The sequence below is a fragment of the Pongo abelii genome, chromosome 2 (genome assembly GCF_028885655.2).
Source record: "Pongo abelii isolate AG06213 chromosome 2, NHGRI_mPonAbe1-v2.0_pri, whole genome shotgun sequence".
Taxonomy (NCBI): Eukaryota; Metazoa; Chordata; class Mammalia; order Primates; family Hominidae; genus Pongo; species Pongo abelii.
The window spans coordinates 122,885,277-122,909,554 of record NC_085928.1 but is presented as its reverse complement, the minus strand read 5'-3'; the positions used below and the strand labels follow the sequence as shown (position 1 = coordinate 122,909,554).

General features: G+C 42.0%; 1 protein-coding gene across 5 annotated transcripts in view; it reads right to left on the bottom strand.

Moving 5' to 3' along the window:
- The window catches only part of OSBPL10 (oxysterol binding protein like 10), a 412,361-nt gene that overhangs the window by 72,802 nt on the left and 315,281 nt on the right, over nucleotides 1-24,278 (bottom strand). For all 5 annotated transcript variants that reach the window (XM_063722157.1, XM_024244956.3, XM_024244955.3 and 2 more), the window contains one exon: nucleotides 14,262-14,472. In XM_063722157.1, the coding sequence (XP_063578227.1) occupies nucleotides 14,262-14,472 (211 nt within the window). The remainder of the gene's footprint in view (nucleotides 1-14,261; nucleotides 14,473-24,278) is intronic.

Here is a 24,278-nt window from a genome sequence, read left to right as displayed (position 1 = left end):
AAAAATTAGCCGGGCGTGGTGGTGGGCACCTGTAGTCCCAGCTACTTGGGAGGCTGAGGCAGGAGAATAGCGTGAACCCGGGAGGCGGAGCTTGCAGTGAGCCAAGATAGCGCCACTGCACTCCAGCCTGGGCGACAAAAAAAAAATTTCTAAATATTCACAATAAAAAGTCAGATTCTATCAAAAATAGGCTGCTCAAAATGTGGTTTGAATTCTAAGTGACACAATGGCCATGGCTTGGAAAAGATGCCTACAATGTGAGCACAGGATGCCACCCCTGCCCTCAGATGTGGCTTGGTGTGGCAGATGTCAGGAAGCCCCATCACCAAGGACACAGGTACTCATTCCATTCTAGCAAGAAACACTTTTACAAATACCAATCCAGCAAACCAAAGACCATTTTTCGAATCCTCCACCAACTCCCTGAGGGGGAGGGGAAAAGACTTTTACTCTAATATTTTTTAAGGGTCATATATTATTGTAGAATATTTTATACACGTACTAATAGAAACAGGAGTAACCAGAGGTGGATTTCTTTACCCCATAGCAATTCTGCCACTCGAATAAAGAGGTCTCAGCTGGGTGCAGTGGCTCATGCCTGTAATCCCAGCACTTTGGGAGGCTGAGGCAGGAGGATCGCTTGAGCCCAGGAGTTGGAGATCAACCCAAGCAACAAGGCGAAACCCTATCCCTACAAAAAATATAAAAGTAAGCCAGGTGTGGTGACACAAGCCTATAGTCCCAGCTACTTGGGAAGCTGAGGTGGGAGGATCTATTGAGCCAAGGAGGTCAAGGCTGCAGTAAGCCCAAATCATGCCACTGCACTCCAGCCTTGGTGACAATGCAAGACCCTGTCTCCAAAAAAGGTAATAAAAAATAGATAAGTCTCAAGCTCAACTGACTGACACTCTGTAGATTCTGTTCTAAGTCTAAAAGCAAAAAAAGAAAAATTAGGCTAAAGTAAAGAATGACTCATGAACTAAAATTCAACATTTCAGTGTCTCAGATGTTCCATCCATAAAGCAATACTATCTGTCAGCCTTTTCATTAGAATTACTCAAAGAAAAGTCTACAGGTATCCCAAACTTCCCTGATGTATCCCCAGGGGAATCTGGTTGTCAGAGGCAGATGAAGCACTGTGTATGTGCGGTGCTTATGCACCTGTGTGCTGCTGTATGCAGTATTATCCAACTCAGGTGTATTTTTATGCAAAAATCTTTTTTAATGTCAAGTGTTAGGTCACATAACTCTACTGTTAAAAGCCTCTAGTGGGCCAGACATGGTGGCTCACACCTGTAATTCCAGCACTATGGGATCCCGGCTGAGGTGGGTGAATCACTTGAACCCAGGAGTTTGAGTCCAGCCTGGGGAACATGGCAAAACCCTGTCTCTACAGAAAATACAAAAATTAGCTGGGCATGGTGACATGCACCTATAGTCCCAGCTACTCGAGAGGCTGAAGTGGCAGGATTGATTGAGCCCAGGAGGTCGAGGCTACAGTTAGCCATGATTGCACCACTGCCCTCCAGCCTGGGTGACAATGAAAGACCCTGTTTCAAAATAAATAAATTAATAAAGGCCCCAAGTCACTTATCATTGCCACTGGAACAAAATCTAAGTTGCCTGGCTTTGCTCTATGACCTGCCCAGCCTCATTTTGTTCTCTTCTCCCCATTGCTTAGTATGCTCAAGTCACATCAGTATTTTTTTCCATTTCTCAAACGTGCCAAGTTCATGACAGTCTTAGAGTGTTTGTGCATGCTGTTCCTTCCTCCCAGAGGGCTGTTCCTCCCTCCCAGAGGGCTGTTCCTCCAGTCCTTCTACATCAGGGAGGAAGTCTCCTGTGTAGATCCAGGAGTCAGCTAAAATATCACTTGCTCAGAGAGATCTTCTGGGACCTCCCTGGCCAAAATAGCACCCCAAAGGCACTCTCTGTCATATCGCCATTTGCTGTCTTCCTGGGACTGAGCACTGTCTGAACTCACTAGCACACTCATTTACTTGTTGATCGTCTCTCCTCCCTGGAATGTCAGCTCCTTGAGGACAAGAACAATACTGCCCTTGCTCACAGCAGTGTCCCCAGAACCACGAACATGGTTTAGCAAACAGTGTACGCTCAATATGAATGTGCTGAAGAAATCAGAGATAGAAAACTTTAAGAAGAGTGCACGTTATAGCCTCCTAAAAATTAAAACATAAAAAACGGCCAAAAGAAAGACATAGAATAGAATGGTGGTCGCTGAGGGCTGGGGAATGGATGGGAGGGAATGAGGAGTTAACGTTTAAAAGGTAAAGAGCTCCAGTTTTGCAAGATGGAAAGAGTTTTGGAGATTGGTTATACAACAATGTGAATGTACTTAGCACTACTGAGATGTACACATAAAAATGGTCAGGATGATGCATTTTATGTTATGCGTATTTGACTACTATTATTTTCTTAATGGCAAAAAAAGCATCCATATAGCAGCACTTCATGTTATTTTTTAAAGGGTAAAAACTTACGACACTAAAACCAAAGGCTAAAGATGCACTAATACCAGAACTTGAGAGAAATGTCCGCAAATAACGAGGCAGATGGAGCTGAACTAAGAAAACCAACCCAGGATTCAAGACACTAGAATCTGCCATAAGAGAGGTGGACAGATACCTCTTGCCTTTCCTGCTGACCAATTCCTACCTCAGAAACGTCAAACTAGATTCAGATCTAAAATACCAAACAGTTGTTCCATAGATAGAGGGGTGCTATTTTAAAATTCTTTGCTTTATTACACAAGCAGTAAACGTCCTGTAGAGCAGTTAGGAAATCTTTTAAAAGATAAAGAAGTTTGGGCAACACAGTGAGACCCTGTCTCTACAAAAAATTAACAAACTAGCCAGGCACTGTGGTACATGCCTGTCGTCCCAGCGACTTGGAAGGCTGAGGTCAGAAGATCACTTGAGCCCAGGAGTTTGAGTAAGCCATGATCGTGCCACTGCACTCCAGCCCAGGCAACACAGTAAGACCCTGTCTTTAAACAAAACAAAACACTAGGGGGAAGAAAAAATATCCACTTGCCTAGGCAATCAGGACAATGTTCCCACCATTCTTCCCACATCTCAACTCTGTGTCTCCTTCCCCTCTATCCCAACATTATCCAGATATGGCAACCTAGGGCACCACAGGGCAAGAAGTGGAGTCTGAACTAGCAGTGGTAGGCTGTATCTTGGGATAGACAAAGACCAGGACAGGACAAGGAAAGGTGGCAATGCATGCTGGGGAACACAGCTTTCTGTGGACCCTATGGATTCAGAATATCAAAGAGCCAGTGCATGAGAGAGATGCCCATCTCAGATCAGTTCAGCTGCTTTTAAAAAATGACCATGGGTTTAGGAGGCTGGATAGAGCTGTCTCATTTGGAGATGAAGGCAAAAATATTCCTACGTGGAGTGAATAAAAAGGACTGTACAGAGCTTGGGAAAAAAAAATATTCTCAAGAAGGTAAGAGGAAGAATACATGTAAAATTTCTAACATAAGGTGTTAGAGAAAACACCAGGAAAGGTGTTTCCTCAGCACATAAATATAGGACAAAACACCCTCTATGAAACAAGAACAGAAAACCAGAAGAAGAAAACAGGCTGAGGTGAAAAGAGAGATGGATGCATCAAGGAATTATTATGAGGAAATTAAACCAACATTAGTAGAATTAAAATTAAAACTGAGAACAGGAAATAGTGGAATCAACACTACAGAAAGTCAAATAAGTAATGTATTGAGATAAGGCAGTTCTACCAATGCACAGTTGCAAAAGACACAGATGACAATCATGAGGCAGAAGACAGTAGAGAAAAGCTGGGTGCGGCGGCTTATTCCTGTAATCCCAGCACTTTGGGAGGCTGAAGCGGGCAGATCAGCTGAGGTCAGGAGTTCGAGACCAGCATAGCCAACATGAGGAAACCCCGTCTCTACTAAAAATACAAAAATTAGCCAGGCATGATGGCACGCACCTGTAATCCCAGCTACTCGGGAGGCTGAGGCATGAGAATCGCTTGAACCCAAGAAGCGGAGATTGCAGTGAGCTGAGATCGCGCCACTGCCCTCCAGCCTGGGTGACACAGCAAGACTCCGTCTCAAAAAAAAAAAAAAAAAAAAAAAAAAAGATAATACAGAAGACGCACAACAGAGATCCAAGAGACAAAAGATCCATGTTCCTGAAGGAGAGAGACCAGATCAATGGACAGACAAAAATGTAAGTATAAATACATCTCCTGGGCTGAACAGAAAGCTGTGTGGCTACTGAAAGGAGCCACCACACTCCAGCAAAATCAATGGGAAAAAAATGCACATCTAGATGCAGCTTGGTGATATTTTCTCAGGCTTTTTATTACTGAAATTCCAAACACACACAAAAGTAGACAGAATAGTATAATGAATCCCTAGTTTATGAAGTTTGGCAACATTTTTGAATAACAAAAATCAAGAGAAAAATTTTCCAATCACGGAAGCAGAAAAATTAGACCTGCCTTAAAGGAAAAAAAAAATAAATCAGTCTTGAATTTTGCGACACTAAATACCAAAAGATGAATAGGCAAACAGAAGGATGTAAATAGAAACCAACAAATTTGGAGTGGGTTGGGGAGCTGGGGGATAACATTCATCCCCAGCCAAAATGTCTTTCTTTCCCCTGGTAAGAATGGCCAACATTTATTGAGCTCTTGCTAGGTGCCAAGTACTGTGGTACACACTATCTGTGCATTGCCTCATCTAACCCTAATGGTGACCCACGAGGCACGTACATGTTACTGCCACGCCTACTTGATACATGAAGAAGCAAAGGCATTAAGAACTAGTAAGTGGTAGAATCCAGATTAAAACCCATGCGGCCGAGCTCCACAGCCCAGACTCTCACACTCTGCACCATGTGCCCTCTCAGCAGCACTGCAGAGACTCAGAAATGATTCTTCTTGCAGGAAAAACAACTTGAAAACATTTACCAATGTATAAATAAAAGAAGCAGAATTAAGAACTCAAGAAATGGGGAAGTCATATATATATATATATATATATATATATGTGTTTAACATATATATATATGTGTTTAACATATATATATATGGGTGTTTAACATATATATATATATATAAACACACATATATATATAAACACACACATATATATATATGTGTTTAACTGGGTTCATTGCTTACTACCAGTATACTGGTAGTAAGCAATGAACCCAGTTAAACACAGAGCTGAGCAGGGCTGGGACTACAGTCAGGCAAGTAAGACATTCACCTCAGGTATAAAATAAAAGGAAGCATCAAGAAAATCAGTAATCAAGATAAAGGGTAATTTTTTCTAAGAGACAGGATGCCACTATGTTGCCCAGGCTGGAGTATAGTGCTATTCACAGGTGTGATCACTGCATACCACAATCTTGAACTCCTGGGCTCAAAAAATCCTCCTGCCTTGGCCTCTCAAATAACTGGGACTACAGGCATGCACCAACTATACCTGGCTGAGGTAAATTATATTTTAACACAATATTTTAAAATCGAAATAAGAAAAGAAGAGAAGAGGAGGGAAAGGAAGGGATGAAGGGAGAAAGGAAGGAAGAAAAAAGGAAGATAGAAAGTCTTATAGTACTCAGCCTCACTTCACCCTAATCTCCATCCTATCAGATCCTCTCTGCTATAGACTGAATGTCTATGTTCCCCCAAGATTCCTATGTTGAAGTCCTAACCCCCAATGTGACCATATTTGGGAAAAGGACCTTCACATTAATAAAGTTAAATGACAAAAAATGTAGGGTCCTGATCCAATTGGATTAGTGTCTCTGAAAAAAGAGGAAGAGAGACCATTGCTAAAAGAAGAGGAAGACAGACCAGAGCTCGGTTGCCCTCCAGGCTCACACACCAAAGAAATGCCATGTGTGGACACAGCAAGAAGACAGCTGTCAGCAAGCCATGAAGAGAGCCCTCACCAGAAACTTTTGGCCCCAGGCTGGACTCTTGATCTTAAACTTCCAGCCTCTAAAACTGTGAGAAATTTTTGTTCTTTAAGCCACCCAGTCTACAGTTTTTTATAATAGTAGCCCATGCTAAGATACTGTCTTTATGTAAACTTTTGATATTTTGTTCATTATCAATTGTTTTTACATTAATTTTGGTTAAAAATACTGCATTAAAACATAACTACTTATCTTAACTACTGAACTTCATCTTTTTATCTTAACTACTGAAACTTTTGACATCCTTTTGAATTTTGCACTCAAGGCTAGTGCCTCTTTCATCTCACCCTGGTCCCAGCTCCAGAAGAGGCTATGAATAATACATTTTTTTTTTTTTTTGAGACAGTCTTGCTTTGTTGCACAGGCTACAGTGCAGTGGCACGATTGCAGCTCACTGTAACCTCTGCCTCCCGGGTTCAAGTGATTCTCCTGCCTCAGCCTCCCAAGTAGCTGGGACTACAAGTGCCCACCACCATGCCCGGCTAATTTTGTATTCTTTTTGGAGAGATGGGTTTCACCATATTGGCCAGGCTGGTCTCGAACTCCTGACCTTCTGATCCACCCGCCTCGGCCTCCCAAAGTGCTAGGATTACAGGCATGAGCCACTGTGCCTGGCCGCTATGAATAATATTTCTAAGCATGGTTACATAACTGAATATTAAAGTCACTTATTATTTTTAAAAAGAATTAGTCATTATCATACATTATCTAAGTATTATACTAATATTAAAATATTAATAACAATAGCCTACATATCATAACAGCAAAAATTGGAAAGCAGAATAGAGGGGCAGAGGAAGTTAAAGTATGCCCTGTCTTCATCATTAAAGAAAAGATTCAAAAAGTATTGCATCATCCCTTTGAGGACTACCAAAAAAAATAGGTTAAAGAATGCTTATGAAGCTGGGTATGGTGGCATACACCTGTAGTACCAGCTCTTCAGGAGACTGAGGCAGGAGGATTGGTTGAGCCCAGAAGTTCAAGGCTAGACTGCACTATGATTGTGCCTGTGAAGAGCTACTGCACTCCAGCCTGGGCAACATAGTGAGGCTCTGTATCTTAAAAAAAAAAAAGAAAAAGAAAAAGAAAAAAAGAAAGAAAGAAAGAAAAGAAAGGTTATGAAAAACTTAATATGACCACTACTAGAATTTTTATATATATATATATATATATATATATATATGTCATATTTGTTCCCAAAATACTAAAGAAGGATAAAAGAAATACAACTTGCATAGCAAAATAGAAAACATGAAAAGCAGTATGGAAATAAAAACAAAAATCATAAGGAGACTAAGAGAAAAACACCAGTTTTAAGGGCAAAGTTTTGACTGTGGAATTGTCTTAATCTATCCTTGGCCTTATTTTAAACCTTGCTTAGAGTGTTGAGACCTACAAGGCCTCTGCCTAGAGGCCAGTGATAGGTGATGGCCCCTGCAAGGTCTTTTCTCTTCCTGTAACAGTGAATTCATGCTTCCCAGGTTCAGTAAACATAAAATGGTTTTCCAAAATAGAATAAGATTGAAATTCACAAAAAGATTGAATTTTCACTTGAAACCATAAGACATATTCCCAGTGGAAAGCCAGGGACTTGGTATCTAACTGTTTTCTTTTCTTTTTCTTTTTATTTTTTGAGACGGAGTCTCACTCTGTCACCAGGCTGGAGTGCAGTGGCACAATCTCGGCTCACTGCAACCTCCACCTCCTGGGTTCAAGTGATTCTCCTGCCTCAGCCTCCCAAGTAGCTGGGACTACAGGCACGTGCCACCACACCCAGCTAATTTTTGTATTTTTAGTAGAGATGGAGTTTCACCATGTTGGCCTGGATGGTCTTGATCTCTTGACCTCGTAATCCATCCACCTTGGCCTTCCAAAGTGCTGGGATTACAGGTGTGAGCCACTGTGCCCAGCCTCTAATTGCTTTCTTTAGGAAGAAGCTGGCACTCAAAAACTCTGTTTAGACAGTTGTAAAAAAATAAAAAATAAAAATAAAAACCCACTTATCTGAAATATTCTACAATGCTAGTTTTTCCTCTTCTCCTGATATCCTATTGATATGGTTTGGCTCTGTGTCCCCACCCAAATCTCATCTTGTACCTCCCATAATTCTCACATGTTGTGGGAGAGACCTGGTGGGGTATGACTGAATCATGCGGCAGGTCTATCCCATGCTGTTCTCATGATGGTGAATGTGTCTCACGAGATCTGATGGTTTTAAAAACGGAGGTTTCTCTGCACGAGCTCTCTCTTCGCCTGCTGCCATCCACGTAAGATGTGACTTGCTTCTCCTGGCTTTTTGCCATAATTGTGAGCCCTCCTTAGCCATGTGGAATTGTAAGTCCAATAAACCCCTTTCTTTTGTAAATTGCCCAGTCTTGTGAAAATGAACTAATACACCTATTTACTGAATTATCACATTTCTATCTTAGCTTTTAATCATAAAATAAAGAAAGGTGACTATAAGTGGGGCAAAGCTTCACCAAAACCAGTAGGTGTCAGGAAAGAAAGTATAAGAGACAAAGAAAGCAAAGGAAGTCCCTGAGTGGTGGAAAAGCGATGAAAAATGCAAGTCTGAAGAGGTCTCCAGAAAAACGTAAAGCACCGCAAAAGGAAGAAGGCAAACAGCCAGAAGAGCCAAGGGTCCTTATAACAGTCTCACTTATTTGGCCCTTTTGGCCAAACCCCAAAATGGGTAGACCAATGCAACTGGCTTATTAACTGACACTCCCCACAAATCTTTTAAGAGGATGAAGAGTTATTGCAAGGATGAGTTAAGGAAAGTATATTAAATTCTGCTCTGGTTCTTCTCCTCTCAAATATATTCTCTTGATCTTTTGTCCTCATTTGTGTTCACGGGCACCTGTGTCATCTACTGCATTCTGCCAAGGCTCCATTGTCACTTGCTCTGGCAGCTATGACTCCAGTGTCCTTCCCCAAGCCTGTTTTACACCATCATGCTGTTAATGTGCAGCTCTTACCTGGCACTAGAATGAGCTTGTCTAGTTACAGGCATCTGCCCAAACTCAAACTATGTTACCCAGATTAAGGCTTGCAAGCAAACAGCAAACCAACCAGAAGCACAGAGGGCAGAGTACTCTGTACCCTTGAATCACTTTCTAGGCCCAGTTCCCCTCCCACATTTGAAACCCACGTAAAGCCCAGGCTCCCAAAGAGCACAACCTTTTCCAGTTCTGAGCGTGGTTCTGCCTGCCTCTTCCCCATAGCACGGGGAAGGCACACATCTAGGCGGCAGAAAACAGATACCCAGTCCCCAGTCCAGCAACTGTTTGCCTTCATCAAGCTGCTGAAGTAGATTTAGGAGCCACCAGGAATGGTAAAAGAGCTGCGTAATTTAAGTCTTGACCGAAAAACCACATTGGTTTTTTTTTTTTTCTAGACAGAGTGTTGCTCTGTCCCCCAGGCTGGAATGCAGTGGTGCGATCTTGGCTCACTGCAACCTCCGCCTCCAGGGTTCAAACGAATCTCCTGTCTCAGCCTCCTGAGTAGCTGAGATTACAGGTGCCTGCCACCACACCCGGATAATTTTTGTATTTTTAGTAGAGACGGGGTCTCATCATGTTGGTAAGGCTGGTCAAACTCCTGTCCTCAAGTGATCCACCCGCCCCAGCCTCCCAAAGTGCTGAGAATACAGGCGTGAGCCACCATGCCTGGCCAAATTACTTTCTTAATTTTAATTACACATCTCTCTATAAATGGAAGTTAAGCACTTCAGACCCAGTGTATCTTGGAGATAATAACATCAGAAACAGGTCTGGGAGCCCAAATGGATAGATACGAGGCAGATGAATACTGAAGTATTCTCAGACTTCAGTCTGGTTGCTCAGTGTGTTTGAAACAAAAACAGCGTAATGAGCAACATTTGGAGACAAAGGCTCCAAAGCAAACATATATCCCAGAAGACACAATTAAATGCTATACAAGATGAAATACACAAGATCATAAATCATTTTTTATTCAGAAAAGGGACAGAAGGAAAAAAAAAAAAAAACAGTGCAAGGATCAGAAGGCAAAGAGCCATCAGGCAGGAACAATCTGTATGGGTATTTGGTATGCTTCAGGTAAGACAGGCCTTCCTGCCCATCGAACACTGAAATGAAACCATGCCAGAGTTTCACTTTAATGAGATTTTGATTTCCATCAGCCCAACCTGGCACTTCTTAGACATAACCATTATATTTTTATCAATGTGTGTCAGGCAGCTGCTATAGCAACTATCAACCCTGAGAGCCCCAAGTGTCTAAACAAACACATTTTGTGGCAGCACTCCCAGGGCCAACGTATTCTCTATTCTCTTATCCCACTAGCTTGAGATTCTGGAATTGTATTTTAACTGCAGGCAACTATGATGTTTTTCCTACAAGAAGTAATTCTATTTTCCCCCAACGTGTAGCATAGATTTAAGACACACAGTAGGTTGTTTTAAAACTTCAGGGGCTGTGTTACATGGAATATGACATGCAAAAAGGGTAAGATGACAAGGAAACAAAGTAGTCATCGTGATGCTTCATGCTCTATTCTCCAACTTTCAGCTAAGTTTCTTGATGAAAACAGCCCAAAAGAAGGAGAGTGGGCTAGCCAGGCACAGTGGCTCATGCCTGTAATCCCAGCACTTTGGGAGGCCAAGGCGGATGGATCACCTGAGGTCAGGAGTTTGAGACCAGCCTGGGCAACATGGAGAAACCCAGTCCTTCCTAAAAATACAAAAATTAGCCAGGTGTGGTGGGCACCTGTAATCCCAGCTACTCGGGAGGCTGAGGCAGGTGAACTGATTCCCTGAACCTGGGAAGCGGAGGTTGCAGTGAGCCGAGATCACCTCACTGCACTCCACCCTGGGTGACAGAGCGAGACTCTGTCTCAGAAAAAAAAAAAAGGAAAGAAAGAAAGAAAATAAGGAGAGTGGGCCAGTGAGAGTCAAGGCTGGGAGACAGAGCACACGGAGGACATGAAGCAGGTAGCACCTAATGTGACATAATTTCAGGGACACTTCTTGGTCTCCCCTTTTCCCAATAATTTCCATTTCAACCTGTCACCACCTCTGAAATGCATCCATTTGAGCTTTGTTCCTCTGGGCCCTTAAAAATGCCAGAGAGCCAGTGAAAATTAGGAAGAAAAAAAAACGAATTTTCTAGGAAGCCCTGAAGAAATATTTTCTTCAAGAGGGATTAATTTTAGGAATAAGAAAATGATTCAAGCTTGTATTTACTAGTGAAAGATTCTTGGAACCAGCCTATTATGTTGCAGAAGCTGCAAGTTACAATACAGGGCAAAAGAGACCACAGAAACTTTGAAGTCTCCAGTCTCACTCCAAATTTGTGCCCAGGCCTCAGTGGGGGTCACTGAGGCTCCTTCCAGATCAGAAAATGTCAAAAGCCTCATTGAGCTTCTGCATTTGAGATTCATTCTTAAAGCTGAGAAGCAAGAGGAAAGGTAGAAAAGCAAGTTTGGGTGCCTTTGCTCCAGCTTGAATATGCGCAAATCTCCTAGACTGGATTCTGCACCCAAATTGTTTTATTTTGCTATAAAGGCTATCAATGGGGTAACCAGCAAAGAGGACTATCCTCGTTAATTTACTGACTTCGATCATTGTGCTGTCTTTAGAGAAGAGTGTCCTTTTTTTAAAAGAAATACACACTGAAGTATTGAACAGTGAAGGGACATCATGCCTGCAACTTACTCTTAAGTGGTTAGAAAATTATAATACGTAAATATAAGGAAAAGATGAAGCAAACATCATAACATGTTACTGTTTGGGGAATTTGAAGAGGGATATACGAGCATTTTTCATGCTATTCTTGCAACTTTTCTTAAGTCTGAAATTATTTTTTAAAAACATGTATACATCTGCCTTGAGAGAATTATAATGCTCACAAGACACTGTTCCCAGCCTCAGTTTGGGGGACTGAGCCCACTGAGTGGTTGTTCTGGATTCAACAAAGAACCCCAGGCCGGGAAGACGCCTGCCACAGCAGAAAGAGCCTGGTTCTGCCTTCGTTCTGCCACTTAGCTGGGTAGTCTTAGGCAAGTCGTTTAATCGTTCTGTGTCCCAGCATATCATCTGAACAATGAGCATAATCATACCTACTTTGGAAAGATTTCAGAAAACATGTAGCAAAGGCCAAGTTCAGTAAATGATGGTGGGTTTTACAAAAAGAAAACCAAATTACCCCCACACAAGCTACTCTGAAAAACCAACTGTCCCTTTCATGCTTCAGTGAAACAAAGGGCAAAGGGCAGCTGGGGAAAGCATGAAATATAAAGACTATCACTCATAGTCTGGCTTTACTTCCTATCACCTAACTTGCCTCATTCCTTCATTAATTAAGTGACCCCTGGGCAACAAAGCACAATAAGGTTGCTGTTATTCTTTTAATTATAATACTTTATAATTATATGTGACATAACCAGTCTCAAGTTATTTTTACCTTTATCTTAATCTTCACAAATATCTTTATATCTGCTCATTGATTAAACCCTCCTCCAAAAGGACAGAGGCATCTCAAGGGAATGCAGTATTATCTCTGGCTTCTTGATTAAGAACTAGAAATACTCCTGGTGTGTATTCTAGAGGTATCCTCATGAAGGGACAGGCATGAGGATGTTTACTGCAGCGAGGTGAGTGGGGCAGAGAGCTGGAGGCAATGTGCGTTATATGTCATCCGAGAGTTGCTGGGTATAATGTGGTGGCCCCAACACCACAGAAATAATGGACCAGATGCTGCCTGCCAATGGATCTTAAAAACAGAATGCTGAGGCCTGTAATCCCAGCACTTTGGGAGGCTGAGGCAGGAGGATCACCTGAGGTTGGGAGTTCAAGACCAGCCTGAACAACGTGGAGAAACCCCGCCTCTAACTAAAAATACAAAATTAGCCGGGTGTGGTGGTGGCATGCCTGTAATTCCAGCTACTCGAGAGGCTGAGGCAAGAGAATCGCTTGAACCCGGGAGGTAGAGGATGCAGTAAGCCAAGATTGCACCATTGCACTCCAGCCTGGACAACAAGAGCAAAAACTCCGTCTCAAAAAAAAAAAAAAAATCATCATTCTCAGCAAACTATCGCAAGGACAAAAAACCAAACACCGCATGTTCTCACTCATAGGTGGGAATTGAACAATGAGAACACATGGACACAGGAAGGGGAACATCACACACCGGGGCCTGTTGTGGGGTGGGGGGAGGGGGGAGGGATAGCATTAGGAGATATACCTAATGCTAAATGACCAGTCAATGGGTACAGCACACCAACATGGCACATGTATACATATGTAACAAACCTGCACATTGTGCACATGTACCCTAAAACTTAAAGTATAATAATAAAAAAAAAGAAAAGAAAAGATAGAATGGGGAGCTTTTGCCTTAAAATGTTCAAGCCAAAAATAAAAATAAGAAGTGGGGCCAGGCACAGTGGCTCACACCTATAATCCCAGCATTCTGGGAGGCTGAGACAGGTGGATTACCAGAGGTCAGGAGTTCTAGACCAGCCTGACCAACATGGTGAAACCCCGTCTCTACTGAAAACATAAAATGTGGGCGTGGTGGAGGGCACTATTTGGGAGGCTGAGGCAGGAGAATCTCTTGAACCCAGGAAGCGGAGACTGTAGTGAGCCGAGATTGTGCCACTGCACTCCAGCCTGGGCAACAGAATGAGACTTTGACTCAAAAAATAAAAAGTGGGAGAATTGGCAAAATGTTAAAAATTGCCAAAGCTCATTAATGGACCCATAGGGTTTCTTTACTATGTTCTCTGCTTTTATTTACATTTGAAAGGTTCCATGTCCATTTTGTCATTTTAAGGTACCCACTGAATGGAATTAAATGAATCTTCAAAAAAAAAAAAAAAAAAAAAAAAACCACACAGAATGCTGAGTGCAAACGTCATGAGTGGAATGAGACTTATAATGTGGTGCCAGCAAGTCTGAAAGGTGTTCCATAGTATTTCTGTAAATACATTAGTTACATTTTTCATAAAATGTTACATTTTTAACTTCTAAAATAAAAACATATCCCAAACAGTAGAGAAAGGGCAGGAGAGATGAATGCAGAATTACATTTTTCATAAAACGTTACATTTGTAACTTGTAACATAAAAATATATCCCAAACAGTAGAGACGAAGGGCAGTAGAAATACTTGGATATAAGGATAGATGGATGGATCGTAGAGAAATGGATAGAATTAAAGGAGGAAGACAGTGGGACACACACGCGTAGTGTGTGTACTCATCCCAAACATGGACAAGCCCCTGGGGGTCTTACCCGAGGCCCCTGGCTTCTGGCTGGGCTGGCCCGCCTGGTGCACACTCTGCTGTAACAAGTTGAGGCACTCCCCAAGGCAGCTGAGGGTGGCAGCAGAGGTAGCTTTCAGGAGCAGCAGGTCCTGGTCCAAGGCAGTGAGGGGGCCGGACCCCGGCAGGGACTCAATGGCGTGCACAAGGTTCTTCTGCTGCCCTTCCACCTGGTTCATCATCTACAAAACAAGAAGACAGTAAGGAGGTGAGGGGCAGAAGTTCTTTTTTCAACAGGCTGGGGAGGCGGCAGATAAACCACAGAAGTGGGTAAAACTAGGTGAGGGTCAACTCAGCGTGTTTGGTGCACATTCGTCTTTTGATAAATACTCAATCCTGGGTGAAATCTGTCAAGGCAAATTTATCCAAAGGCACTCTAATCAAAAGAGAATTTTTGAACTTTAAAGCTATAAGGGGCCATTAGGGCCATCTGGGTATATCATTTTACAGATCTTCTGGAGGTAAGTCAATAATAAATACATTGAAAGCAGTCCTTGCAACCACCTTTAGAGTTCTTTTTCTGTGGAAGGTTATCTGAGACAGCAGGCACACTGTGGCTTTCCCTCCTTGCTTTTCCTCCAGCTCCAATCCTTAACTCTTTGCTAGTCCTGTTCAGAGTTCACGAAGTGGAAGGGAAATCTGGGGCTGGTGTTTGTACAAATGAGATCACAATGAAACCAGTGCTGAGCCCCCTTTGCTCACTTGCCAAAAAAAAAAAAAAATGCTAAACAGGACATGACCTTCTTAACACCAGGAGAGATGTCACGAAGAGAAAAACCAGGAGTTCTAGATCCAGTCCTACTCCATGGCTTAAGCTATGACAAATAATCATATCTTGTGGGCTGGCTTCAATTCATAAGCTTATCACAAGACAAACAGTAGTCTAATTATGTCTTTGAACTAACAAATCAAAAAGAAAGGAACACAAGATCTAGAAAAAGACTTTAATGGTTATCTTGTGAAGTTCATCCTCCTCATGTTTTACAACATCCCATTAAACAGGATGATGTACATAAAGTGCTTAGGCACCATGTCTAACAAATAATTAGCGGGTCTAAGAAGTGGAGGAGCTCAAGCAACCTGCCCAAGGTCACAAAGCCCATTGACATCAGAAGCAGGAGTAAATTCCTGTTCTCTGGTCCGCTGTTTTTTAATCTTCTCCACAAAAGCTGTTTTTATTTGAAGCAACATCTCCTACTTTGTCACTGTCATCCCTGGAGGATCCTTGTCACCATGATGTCACCAGTGGGAAGAAGCAATAATTCTGTAAGGACTGCTGGACTTGGACACAAAGCTCATTTCTTTTTTGCTCAGCCTTTTTTCTCTTTCCTTTTGAAACAAATACCTGCTATTGGCAATTACTTCAAAATGATGTTTTTAAAAAAGATTATTGTTAATAGACATGTTCCACAGATGTGGTTTGAGCATTCTCATCTTAGTGTACACATCCATAATCTGGCCATGCAAATTGTTTTTTGCAGATTACAGAGGATCTACCTAGCCATTCTGGCTCCTAAAACAGTGCCTAGAAATAAGAAGAGCTCAATAAGTACTCATTTCTTCTTCAGGTCCTTGTTTAAAAGTCACCTTTTTAGCCGGGTGCAGTGGCTCATGCCTGTAATCCCAGCACTTAGGGAGGCGGGTGGAACACCTGAGGTCAGGAGTTCGAGACCAGCCTGGCCAACATGGTGAAACCCCATCTCTACTAAAAATACAAAACCTAGCCAGCTGTGGTGGTGGGCGCCTGTAGTCCCAGCTACTCAGGAGGCTGAGGGGGGAGAATCGCTTGAATCCAGGAGGCAGAGGTTGCAGTGAGCTGAGATGGCATCACTGTGCTCCAGCCTGGGTGACAGAGTGAGACGTCATCTCAAAAATAAATAAATAAAATAAAATAATAAAAGTCACCTTCCTGAGAAATCTTCCTAAACCACTTCATTTAAAATTGCACCTCCAGGCCGGGCACAGTGGCTCACGCCTGTAATCCCAACACTTTGGGAGGCTAAGGCGGGTGGATCACTTGAGGTCAGGAGTTCAAAACCAGCCTCGCCAATGTGGTGAAACCCCGTCTCTACTAAAAAACACAAAAATAAGCCAGGTGTGATGGCGGGCACCTGTAATCCCAGCTACTCGGGAGGCTGAGGTAGGAGAATCGCTTTAACCCAGGAGGCAAAAGTTGCAGTAAGCTGAGATCGCGCCACTGCACTCCAGCCTGGGCGATAGAGCAAGACTCAGTCTCCAAAAAATAAAAAACAAAAACTAAAAATTAAAAAATAAAAATTGCACCTCCAGCCCAACCCCAGACACACCTATCTTCCTTACCAACCTTATTATTCTCCACAGCATTTACCTCCTTCCAAACTAACTTGTAATTTCCTTATTATATTCATTTATGCTAGTGTGCAAGCAGGAATCATTATCTGTGTTGTTTGCTGATGTATCCTAAGTACTGTAAGTACCTACCTATTGAATGAATGAATCCAAGTCTCCCTCCTCTCACAGAAGTGCAAGAGAATCCACTTATGACACTCTACAGAATACTTGATGAACATAATATGGCTGAAGATTTAGTAACAGATAATACCTCCATTATCAGTTTGCCAAGAAATACTGCCAACTAGTTAAATTTAACTTCAAACAAGATAAAATGTCTATGTATTCTCTGACATTTATATGTATAAATGCTAACAGTTAGGGAGAAATGGATTTCGAGCTATTTGTAGTCAGCATTTCTGTAAATTCCTACCATAAAATCCTGTCTTAGAAAAATGTACTGAAAAGAAAGAAGAAATCATGATGAAACATGATGCATTATGTTTTTATTATTATAAATGATGCCATAATCTTAAGATTTTATTCACCTTAAGAGAAAAGGTGAATAAAATCAAGCCATAAAATATATGGTATATATTCATTTTTAATCAACAAAAAGAACTATATTCCAATTATATAGTACAGAATAATTATTATTTCATAAACAGAAGACATTATGAAAATCTTAGATAATAAAAACATGAAACCGGCTTAGAGAATATTCTTCTCTATTACAACAGATGCACGTGCTCAGAGATGGAATCCACACACTAGCTCTCTAAAAAAGCATTCAGGCCAGGCGTGGCAACTCACGCCTGTAATCCCAGCACTTTGGGAGGCCAAGGAGGGCAGATCACTTGAGGCCAGGAGTTCGAGACCAGCCTGGCCAACATAACAAAACCACATCCCTACCAAAAAAAAAAAAACAACAAAAACAAACAAACAACAACAACAACAAAAAACAAAGTTAGCCAGGCATGGTGGTGCACCTGTGGTCCTAGCTACTCAGGAGGCTGAGATGGGAGGGTCTCTTGAGCCCAGGGGGTGGGGGCTGCAGTGAGCTGTGACCACACCGCTACACTCCAGTCTGGGCGACAGCATGAGATCCTGTCTCAAAATAAATACATACATAAACAAACAAAATAAAAAGCATTCATCAGTATTTACTGAGAGCCTATTGCCAACAGCAAGGGCAGGTAGCCTTTAAAGGCAGTGGGTGGGTTTGGCAGTTATGATGACTGGGGAAGAACTATGGCACTGAAAGCATAGGGCCCAGGAGTGCTAAATGTCTCTTGAATCGGGGCACAGTTCTGTACAACAAAGAACGCTGCCGTTTAAAATGCTAACAGTGCCCCCTTGAGTAACCCTTTGCTAGAGACACATCAGTAACCAGGCACCTCATGGCTTTTGACTTCTTTCTTGAGAAACTGAATGCTAAAAATAATACAAGCTCTACAGTGATTGGCACACAGTAGACACCTCCTAAAGATTTGTTTTCTTCTCATTTTCCATGAGATGTGAAACAGAACTCTAGTCTTTAATGACACAATCGATGCCAATCTTCACTTTACATTAGCTTCATCAGAATCCAAAAGAAGTTGATTGAACCCTGAAAGCAATGTAGGATTTCTAGCCTTGGAGCTGTGCATCACAGTTATTACTGCTCTAACACTTGCTAAGACTGGGAGGCACTGATGAAGACTCTTCATCAGACTTCCAAAGAACAAGTTTTAGCTACGTCCATCTCTCTCTCATTTTAATTAAGGGCACATGTGAGATGATAAATGTGGTACCGAAAGGCTGAATGCACCAAAAATACCAACAGCAAATTCTTACAGAGGGTTCCTTCTCCCCTTCAAGGTGCCTACCAGTTTATCAACAAAGGAGCAAAGCCCAACCATCAACAAACAGACTCACCTACATCTCCCAGCCTTTAAGAAAATGTTGAACCATTTACTTTAATTACGAAGTTTCAAATTACAACCCCAAATACTTCCTCCAAGGCACACCAACATTAATCATCCATGATTGTTTAAAAACAAACAAACAAAAAAGCACAAATTTCGTTTCTTTCTGGAATTTAGCTTCCACAATCAGGACATCGTGATGTTGTAACATGGGCACAAAAACAGAGCCCCAAATTAAAATTCAGAGATACAACCACCTGAAAATATCAACTCTGAGGTTGTAAAAGAGAAGAAATGTAGGTCAAGTTGAACTTCACAGATAAGAAACTTCTCAGAGAGGGAATAAAAATCCTATGGCCTGTTTCTTACACTACAAACAATAACACATGCATTACAAAATCAAATCATAGCAGTTAATGTTAATAGCATCAGTGGCTGCAGAAAAAGAAAAAACAAGTCAAAAAAGCTGAAACGAAGATGCAAAGATCAAAACCCAATGATATCTAGCTCAACAAGTTTAAATCTGGCTAAAGCGAGGGCTGCAGGAGACAGCAAGAAGATAAGGGCCTCATTTGTCTTGACTGCTTCGGATTTTTCTGAGCTGTAAACCCTGTGCAGGTTTCAGAGGCACCTGCAAAGTCCAATCCTGATGGGTCAGGTGACCACAAATTTGACAACTTCAGTCACTCCTCCATTACTCTCAAAAAGCTCAGCATGAAGCAGCTCCTAAACAAACATTCCTAATCCTAAAGAAACCAAAGCTGCTTGTCTTGTTGGCAGAGCCTCAACCGGTGCCCCAGTGCCTTCAATAACTCAATCTGTCTGGCTTGGAAGGAGACCGAACAATTTGATGCCACATACAAGATGGCCTTGGTTTGGCATTTCTCTTCAGTCTGGTGGAATTCCTGAGTCCCTGCTAAGTTCCCCTCTCAGTCAGGGGATCAGTCCTTGGTTAATGTAGGCACTTTTTCACTTGGCCACTGTCCTCACCTAAGCTTTAAAGCTGTGCTTCAAGGATTTTTTTTTTTTTTAGACGGAGTTTCAATCTTTATCGACCAGGCTGGAGTGCACTAGCGTGACCTCGGCTCACCGCAACCTCCGCCTCGCCTCCTGGGTTTGAGTGATTCTCCTGACTCAGCTCCCGAGTAGCTGGGATTACAGGTATGCACCACCACGCCTGGCTAATTTTGTATGTTTAGTAGAGACAGGTTTTCTCCATGTTGGTCAGGCTGGTCTTGAACTCCTGACCTCAGGTGATCCACCTGCTGCAGCCTCACAAAGTGCTGGGATTACAAGTGTTACCCACCATGCCCGGCCGCTTTATGGATCTTTAAACCAAAACTGCACACACACAAACAGCTTACTGTCTGCCTTAACATGGTTTTACTATCCTATTCCACTACTCTCAGGAGCATTACTTTAATTTTCCAGGGGACTCCATCCCAGAAATGGTTTTATGATTCATTATAGGAACTTCCCCAAATGTTCGTCAACTCTTTAATAAAAACCATCAACACTCTGCCCTCTAAAAGTCTTTGAATGCCTTGCCTCAAAAACCTTGCCTTGTTGTTTTCACTAATCCTGAACTGTTAAATCTTGATTCTTAATCTTAATCCTAATCAAGTCTCCACATTGTATACCAAACTTCCAGTTCTTGATAAATTCTGACCTTGCCTTCCCCATTTGGAGACAGAGCCAGTGCCCTGTGGGGGTGGTGTTCTTCCTCACAGTGGCAAACAATTAAGTCAGCCTTGCCTTATTAACAAATTATAAGTTGATATGTGGAGAGCTGGCTTTCCAATCCACAACCCCCTTCTCCAGACATCTGAGTGTTGGGGCACAGTCAGTCCTGGTCTCATACCTGAACAATTTTGTCTTCTCTCAATGAGCTGCTGACTTTTCCTACCTGACATTCTACCTTTGCCCTATAATTCCCAGCCTATGTTTCTTGTTCTATACCTCCTGGCACAACATACACCTAAAATGATAGCCCTCCAAGCGTTCCCTTTAGGCAAGGTCCTGAGCCCCTTGGGACACTGCTCCTCATACCCACAAACACAATCCTGTGTAGGACAGTCCCAAACAGTTCCTGACTGCCAAGTATCTGTTAAGCCCGTTTTGGTGAGCGGAGAAAGAAAACCCCCATCTAGCATACAGAACTTCCAAAAACACATTCTCTCAGCAGGGCTAAGAGAGTGATGGTGGCAATAACGGACAAGATGAGCGGAAGGAAGAGGGATCCAGCTCCAACGGGGAGAGGGTGCTGGCTAAACAGATGACAATGTTACAAGGAAGAAGAAGAAACGAAAAAGATACAGAAAGAGAAGGGAGAAACCAATATAAGGAATATCACACTGTACACTATAAACCAAAGGAAACAAACAAACAAAAAAAAGGTAAACAGAAGGCAGCAGGATCTCAGAAACAGTAACCACTAGGTCATCAATGAGCTGACTGCAGGAGTCTGCAGACTTCTGTAAAGGGCCACATAGTAAACACTTTAGGTTTTGCAGACCATATGTTCTTTGTGGCAACTACTCAACTCTGCCACTGTAGCTTGAAAGCAGCCAGAGGCAGTGAATAAAAAAATGGGCATGGCTGTTTTCCAGTGAAACTAACATTTTTATTCACTCTCAGTTTCGGTGTCAGATAAGATCTTTTCTCACTCATGTGATTGTCCTGGTTCTCGACATGACTGATGATTTTCAATTCTATCTTAGATATTTTGGTTATTATGTTAGGGGACTCTGGGTCCCATTTGATTTTTTTCTTTTTTAGGCTGGGAGTCTTATGTTTAAGTTTAGAACATAGGTCCTGGCCTGCTTGTATGGGCTGTGGTTCCAATGACAATCTAATTTCAGAGCCATTGTGGTACTATTTTGATTTGCTTGGTTCATCTCCTGCCTCTGGAGCCTCTACTGGTCCCTGTTAGTGTTACCAAAGGGGACAGAAAGAGCTTCCCCAGACCTCTGACTGGTGCCTCTAGTAGAAAGAATGGAGTTTCCAGCCTTCCAGGATGGGAGCAGGATTACCCTTGCTCACACCCATAGCTGCACCTTGCCCCCAACTCTGGGTAGGAGGGGAGTCTCAGGCCCGAAGTCATTTTTTTATGCCTAACGGCGTAATAGTCTGCTTTCCTTTCAAAGGTGTGTAAGTGTAGACATCCTATTTCCACTTCCAAGTTGAAGACTGCTTCATAAGCAGATCTAACTGGCCGGTTGGAAGGTTGTACTAATCTTTTTGGTAATAGAATCTATTCTCCCTTTCAGGAAATTGGCAGAAGAGATGCATTCATTATTTCCAGATATTTACCTGGTTTCTGGATTCATATTTACTTTGCTTTGGACTTCATGGTGTCATTATTGAGGCTGACCATCACTAAGTGACTTAAGCCATGATCCCAGGTTTTTCTGTCCACCCTTGCCCCTGAAAGGCAGGACAGGCTAATGGCATTTTGAAGTTCAACAATTTGACACTCTACCTTTATCATGTGAGATGAGAGGGATGGAACAAAAGAGTGGTTGAAAGGACAACCCAAAGACTTCGAACATCCAAAGCTTTTTCTGGTCCTTCCATGGTTTGAGTTGGTATCAAGAAATCTCAGCATTGTCTCTAAACCAGCCCATGCTGTTGAGGGCAAAAGGTAAATGCGAAATTCTGAATTGCACCTACACACTCAAAAGACACTTTCTGAAGATGGGGGGAGATAAGCCTTCTGCAGTTCCAAGAAACTGATTCCTTTCTGTCATTTCTTCACCTTTGGCTTTTCTACAATCATTGCCTTACCACTCCCAATAGTAACACCACACTGCACAAACATAAAATGCAAATTTTATCTTTACAAACTCCTTAGGAGGAAACCGTTACTGAGATCCTCAAGAAATGTGAGATCATAACACAACTTATCTTACGGGTCTGTCAAGTCTGCCTCTTGGCAGGCAGGAAACCTGAGTTCAGAGAAGCTGAAAGACTGTGCCAAAGTCACAGCTTCACTTTCCTGGCAAGGCACAACTCACCATTAGTCCTCCAGCTCCACTTCAGCACCCTTTACACTCTGACACATGCTCCTGTGGACTTCCTCGTATTTCTTTCACATATTCTAGAAGCAAAAAACTATCTCCTGCCTTAGAAAACAACAATGAGAAGGTTTCTTCCTTTCCACTGTCCCTCAGCCCACCCATTCTCGCCATCTGGAAACCAGCTTTTTTGGTTTTGCTTTCCGATTACAAAAGGCTGGCTCATTCCATCAACAACCATCCTAAAAAAATCAGACAGTAAAAACAGTTATAAAGAAGGAAGTAAAGTTACCTGTCATCCCACTTCCTGGAGATAAGTGCTGTTAACATTCTGGTATTATTCTGACTCTTTTAATTTATATGTATACACACAGAGGTATATTATTTTATCTTAAAAACATCACCCCTTATATACAATTGTATAACCTTTGATCACTTTAGAATGTATCATCTCTAATACTTGGGACATAGTTCAAAATAACCCAATGGGGGTAAAAGAGCAAGGATGAAACAATATTGGCTTTGGGGGTAGCTAAAGCTGTTGATGGGGACATGGAAATTCAATATGATCTTCTCTAGTGTATTTACATTTGAAATTTTTCATAACAACAATGTCTTTTAAAATAGGGGGGAACCTCCTCTTGGCTTTCACATTTCAAATCTTAAATGTTACTATTGCAGGCCGCAGGCATGACAGGCAATGAGCACGTGAAGAACCAATGGAAAAGTGTTCAGAAACTGCTGTGTTAGCTAACAGGCTTCTGAATGTATCACTGTGGTCCACACAGAAGGCTGGAGGAGGTAGCAAGGAGATGCTGTATCAGCTACTACAGCCTTAAAACAAAGTTGGTGTCTCTTTGGACTTTTAAAATTGTTCCTATGCAGCTTATTTTATTTTTGTTTAATCAAATAAACATGAGGGTTTTTCCATGAAAATAAAATAAAATAGGGGGGAAATACATTGTTATGGTTGAAATGTATCCTTCACCAAATTCATATGCTGAAGTCCTAATTCCCAGTATCTTAGAATAGAACGCTATTTGGAGATTGGGTCTCTGTAAAGGGAATCAAGATAAATAAGATCTTGAGGGTGGTCCCTAATCCAGTATGACTGGTGTTCTTATAAAAAGGGGAAATTTGGGCCAGGAATAGTGGTTCATACCTGTAAATTCCAGCACTTTGGGAGGCTGAGGCAGAAAGATCACTTGAGGCCAGGAGTTTAAGACCAGCAGTGAAGACATGGGGAGAAGATGATCATCTACAAGCCAACACATCCTTCTCTCATGGTGCTCAGAAGGCACCAACTCTACCAATTACTTGATTTTGGACTTCCAGCCTCCACAACTGTGAGACAATGAATTTCTGTTGTTTAACACACTTCGTCTGTGGTACTTTGTTAATGCAGCACTAGTAAACTAATAGACACATCACAGACATCTTTCCACACCAATAAACATAGATCTCATTTTAATGATTGCATGTATAAGAGCTTTTACCTCCAAACAAAGTAGGTCTTGGCTTTAGAACAAAAGTTCCTTCAAAGCAATCTCTATCAGTTTTTCTCATGTAATTTTTGCTAAAGGAAATAGTGAAGTGGAAGAAAGATTTTCAGAATTGTGTAACAGAATATGCTGTAGAAGACCAAAAATATACCATCCCAAAATATAATTATAGAAGACCAGAATATGCCTCCCTAAAATATGCCTCTTTGGCATAAGGATTATTTTGAGAAACTACAGACACCAGAACAGCTCT